The sequence below is a fragment of the Equus caballus genome, chromosome 5 (assembly GCF_041296265.1).
Source record: "Equus caballus isolate H_3958 breed thoroughbred chromosome 5, TB-T2T, whole genome shotgun sequence".
Lineage (NCBI taxonomy): Eukaryota > Metazoa > Chordata > Mammalia > Perissodactyla > Equidae > Equus > Equus caballus.
Window position 1 is genome coordinate 37,364,654 of NC_091688.1, and position 5,403 is coordinate 37,370,056.

Here is a 5,403-nt window from a genome sequence, read left to right on the forward strand (position 1 = left end):
AAAGTTTATATCACTTGTTCATTCAACAAAAATACTTTTTATCATCTACTATGTGTCAGGCTATAATCCAGGCACTGGAATATGAATGTGATCAAGACAGATAAAATCCATGATGTCATGATGCTTATATTTTAGATTAAAAGGACAATAAAATAAATAAGATCATTTCAACTAAACTATTATTCAAAATAAATAATTAAAGAATGTTGGAATAGAATATGCCTGAGGTAGAATATGCTACTTTAGCTAGATTGATAAAGAAAGTCCTCTGTATGAGGGTCACACTTGATCTGAGAACTATAAGTTACCGCAAAACAACCCATGGAAGATCTGGGTGAAGGATGCTCCAGGCTGAGGGAAAAGTACACAAATGGCCTTGAGCTGAGAAAAAGCTTTGTATAATTGAGGGACAAAAAGTCTAGTGTCAGAGAAGCATAATATATACAGCAGAGAAAGATTGGACGTGGGGCCAGAGAGGTTAACTTGAGCCAGATTAGGAGTTCAAGAATTATTGTAATGAAAAAAATTGGTGTAGTGGGGAAAAGTTCATTCAAATGGGAAATATCAGAAATATATTTGGACTGCACATCTATTCTAGAAACTAAAAGATTGCTACTTGAATCTCTTCATTTTGATAGAAGTCATCCCTTGTGGGCTTCTACCCTGTAATGGAACCTTGACTTTCATCATTTATTGCTCCAAATAGCCCCTTAAAATTCTACCTTCCTCTCTGGACTCTGGTGTCCTGCCTCCAGATAGGCTGTCTGAACATGTCATACAGAAGGCAATGGACTCTCAACAGTGAAAGGGCTGGCCTCAATTCATTGTTCACAGGTAACAGTACAGCTTGATAAGTGATCATGTAACCCAATCTGTTAACTTAAAAATGCCCTATATGAAGTTATAAATTTCTGCTAAGAAATCTATATAATCTGCTCAATTATCCCATTGAAGGGAAGATGTTGGTTGGACATTAGTATGAACTCTGCACCTTGACGACTTCCTGCTCTCCAAGAGGCTTAATCAAATATATCTTAATTAAAACAATTAGATAATTTTAAAATCCATATTTAAAAAGTAAGGTGAAATCAAAATATAAATAGTTATTATTACATAACAAACCATAATAATAAAGAAAATTAAACGTATAGTTTAGCTGGTACCCAATCACTCTTTTCCTTCATTGCCTTGGCTCTGCCCATCAAAATTATCCTTGACCTCCATGTCCTCTTCTCATCTACTCAAGTATGAATTTCTCCCCTGAATATGTGCATTCATAAATGCATGCATAGTCACACACATTCACAGAGAAGTAGGAATGCCAGTCCAACCCCATCCTCAATTTGACAGGAAACATCTCTTGCAATATTATTTTGTTTGTATATCTCTGAAGATGCACAAGCACTTCGATCACTGTGAAGTTTGAACACTTACTCACCTCCTTCACCTGGGGTGAAAGACAAAGAAAGTGAGAAATTATTTTAATAAGAGCATAGCCAAAATGATGCAAAGATGTCAAAGAGGTAATAGATTAAGACAACATTGTTTAATTTGACAATAAATTTATTTTGGTCAATATTTATTGAGAAATATATCATTCAGCCAAATCTGCTAGATAATTTGTGAGGCCAGTACAAAATGAAAATGCAGTATCTCTTCTTCAAAAATCATGAAGAATTTCAAGATAGGAACAACTGCACAGGTCACATGCCCATGAAGCTGGCCCTGAATCCAGGTAAGGCTTTTGGTAACATATACAAATAGAAACCCCTAAATCCTGCTTTCAAGTTGAGACAAGAGTAAAAACCTAAGTAACTACTGTTCCAAGTAGGAAAAGATGTGTGTATTTAGGAAGATCAGTCCAATTTGGGGAGTACATAAGAGCTTTCAATTGGGCAATTCAGGGAAATATCCATGAGAAAGAGGCGCCTGCATTGGAGTTTGAAGGATCAATAGTGATGAACATGTGACAAAGCAGAAACGTATTGCTGGAAGATGAAAAAACTATTTCCAAAGGGTTCACGACCTCTGCCAGAATAAGCTGTTTTAACAAAATCATGCTTTGTTTATAGATATGAATCACGTTTAAGAAAAAGCAGAAGAGAATTTTATGTTTAAGGTAAAACTAATGTCACCAGAGTTGCTTTAGGCTTGTTTTCCAATTCTTCAAGAATCTGTTTTTGATCCAAAATTCTTGTGCCAAGCAGAGCTGATGTCCTGAATTCTTGGGGTCTTGAATGTTGACCCTTGTGGAAAAGGCAGGGTTGGGTACATGGAGAGAAAGGATGTTCTGATTTGAGCTGTGGGAGAAGAAGAGAATCTTGAACTCAAAGAAGGCAAATCAGGAGAAAGGGGGAAGGAAAAAAAGGAGATAGAGGAAAGAATGAGTTGATAAGTTGAAGAAATAGAACTAGAAAAGACTACTTACCTCTGCTTTCTAAACCATGAGTCAACTACAACCAACAAGACCAGAGTAACTATTATAGTCAAACAGATCAACATCAGGAAGATGGAGTTTCCATCTAGTTGGGAATAAAATAAGGATGTTAGTCTATACAGTACTCTCTTTCTAAGTTTATTCCTTCTCATTTCACAGGGGTGGGGCCTTCCCAGAGTGTTATTGTGTATTTTCCAGAGCCCTCATTTCAATTCCTCCTGAGTCTATGTCCTTGGCCTCCCCCCTCCCTATCTTTCACCAAATCACTAGGTCCTTCATTATCTTCCCTTTAGTACTTCTAATCCTCTACTTCCATTGTCTTGAAATTTAACTGCTATCATTCTGCACCCTTATTTACTTGGAGTCTCCCACGTTTATCCTCTCATGCACAGCTTTCCTACCCATTTCCCAAGCTCCCCACCCCTTAGCCCTAGGACTATTGGAAGATTATCATTTCCCAGCTGGACCCCAGTTCTTTCTCACCCCAGTGGATGATTATATCATGGCCTCCTAGACTACTGTGCTTCACTCGACAAGTCAGGCCGGCCGCCTCCCCAGACGCCACTTCCAGGGTAACTCGGAGATACCATGTCCCATCAGCATTGGGTAGAATGTCACCTCGCCGAGTGCCTGGCTGCTTCTGCTCACCTCGCATCCACATCACCCACACAGATTTTGGATGAAAGCCAGAGACATGACACACCAGCAGCAGACGACCAGGCCCAGGACTGGGGCCTTTAGACACCCAAGCCTCTGGCTTCACTAGCGATGAGAAGATGAGGAGAAATGGAATTTATGAGGGCACCCTAGGCCAGAGTTCAATGATTCAGGGTGCCTTAGCAGATTGAATAATCACTTCTTTCTCTTGTCTAAGAAACAATCCTAAATACACACATCTTATGCTCTGGCCTCTAATCATAAAGTGGAAAACTCAAAGATAAGAGTTAAAGCACTAGGGATAGGACAGGAGAGAGGGTTGGGCTCACCTTGTTGTTCCAGCTCTGACTTCCCTGCTTCAAGGAGGCCAGCCAGAAATCGAGGGCAAATGTCGCTGAGAAGGCTCTGCACAATTTCTTTAATAATCCGGTAGTGATTGAGCACCCTACAGACATTCTGAGCCCTACTCCCTGCTCCTGGTGATGGCTTCCAGGAATTTCCTTGGAAACTCAGGAAATCTGATCCTTGATATGCCCCATTTAAGAAGCTTTCTGAGGCCTTCCCAGCATGCATTTGACAGCCAGATAATACCTGGAGCTCAAAGGGATCTGAGGGGGGGGGGAAAGAAGAAAGAATCAATATGGAAAGATTTCCAGGGAGGGAAAGCAAACAATCTAGAAAGTAAAGAGGTTCAAGGAAAGGAAAATTTGCTGGGAAATCACATGGGAGACTAGAGTTAGGGTGGGAAAGGGGGAGGAAATTTGGGGGAAGAAAATGTGAAGGTAATAAAGGTATTTTGAAATAATTAACAGGGCTAGTTGGGAAGGATGCTAGGGAGCTAGGAAATGGGTCTGGAAAAGCCCACTAGGGAGTGGTGAGGTCCAGGCCTGGGCATGGGAACACTCAGGCCAGGGAGAAAGGAGGTCAGAGTTGTGGTTTGAAAAGTCTGTGTCTGAAGCCAAGGATGGTGAGCAGAAGATCAAAAGGAGACAACTATTCCAAGGAACCAGAAAATGAGGGTACAGTCAGGGGTATGAAGAAATATGTACACATAAGCCTTTCTGTTTATGTGGTAGGGTCAGGCGAAGAGTGGGAATGGTGGTGATGGGTAAGAGTGTGAGCCAAAGGGGGCAGGAAATAAGGTCAGGAAGGGTGGATGACGGTCAGAGCCCATACATCATCTTCCCCTTTGGCAGATGGTCAGAGCCCTCAGGTAAATACCAGCTTGGGACAAGAAACTCACATTCAAACTGAAACTGGCTCGCGAAGGCCTGCACTTCCCTATTGAAGCTGTGCAGGTACAACAGCAATAGCGCCTCAAGGTTCTTCAATTCTTGCTTACTGAAGGTACCCTGGGACCAGGGCCTCAGAAAGCGGATGGTGCCTGAGACACTGTCCAAGACATGAGTCTGCACATCCCCCAGCCAGCCTGATGCCTGGATGTGCGCACAGCTGTGGTTGGCAAAGGAGGAGACCTGGACAAAGCGGAAGGAGAGGGGCTCTTCTGATGCTGGATGTCGGAATCCTAGGAGCAGGGGAGCTAAGAGAGGGGAATAAGCAGCAGAGAGATTGTGAAAAGATGAGAGAAGAGAAGCCCACATAGGAGCGGAAGGATGGAGATAGTTACATAGGTTATACGTATACCCATATCCCCTTCCCCCGGACCAGCTTGCTCTCTCCAAAATCAGAGAAAGAAACTGAGACTGGGGACAAGGACACTTTGCCTGAGAGTAGTTTGTCAGGCAGACTCCAAGGGCATCCTGGAGGAGCATTTTTCTCTTCCCCCAGGTCCTCCCCAGAACTTCTCCACCCTGCTGTGCCCAACCTCAGTATCTTTCCATCTGGGCCCTTCTTACCCACTGTGCTTGCTCCATGGCAGGGAAGTCCCTTGAAGAGCAGGAGCAGCAGGAGCAGCATTGAAGCTCTGTTTGGTGAAGATGCCTCAGCAGGACAAGTTGGCCTCAGAACTCAGATGTCAGCTCTCCTCCAAAACCTTTTGCATTTTCATCTGACTTCCCTTGCCACACAAACAGATAAACCTCTCCCTCTGCCCACTTCCTGTCAGAGAAACCCCACTGCCTCCCTCAGCCACAGGCTTCCCACAGGGTCTCTCATTTCCCCATCCACCTCTCCCACTATCTGGCCTCCAGATTTTCTGCCTGCTCTTGTCTGTGTTCTCCTGACCTCCCTTATTGCACCAATTCTATAAAAATGAGTCCTGGCTTATGAGAAAGTCTGTGGTCTTTGATATGGCTGGAAAATTTAGTACTTTTTGGCCTTGAGAAATCACGTCTACATTTGGGTTATTA

At 42.8% G+C, this 5,403-nt stretch overlaps 1 protein-coding gene across 4 annotated transcripts; it reads right to left on the bottom strand.

Moving 5' to 3' along the window:
* Window positions 1-1,545: 1,545 nt before the first annotated feature.
* CD1E (CD1e molecule) lies at window positions 1,546-5,106 on the bottom strand. 4 transcript variants are annotated; one of them, XM_070266243.1, is made up of 6 exons: window positions 4,951-5,106; window positions 4,338-4,569; window positions 3,424-3,702; window positions 2,921-3,199; window positions 2,429-2,522; window positions 1,546-2,300 (listed from the first exon to the last, which is right to left on the bottom strand). In XM_070266243.1, exons 1-6 carry the CDS (start codon window positions 4,966-4,968, stop codon window positions 2,132-2,134), a joined length of 1,071 nt encoding a protein of 356 aa, XP_070122344.1. In that variant the 5' UTR covers window positions 4,969-5,106; the 3' UTR covers window positions 1,546-2,131.
* Between the last annotated feature and the right edge of the window lie 297 nt (window positions 5,107-5,403).

Coding starts and splice junctions, on each gene's coding strand:
- CD1E (XM_070266243.1), bottom strand. Junction 3,703..4,337: donor GAGCCAGTTTCAGTTTGAAT/GTGAGTTTCTTG, acceptor CCCCCCCCTCAG/ATCCCTTTGAGCTCCAGGTA. Junction 3,200..3,423: donor GTCAGAGCTGGAACAACAAG/GTGAGCCCAACC, acceptor TCTCATCGCTAG/TGAAGCCAGAGGCTTGGGTG.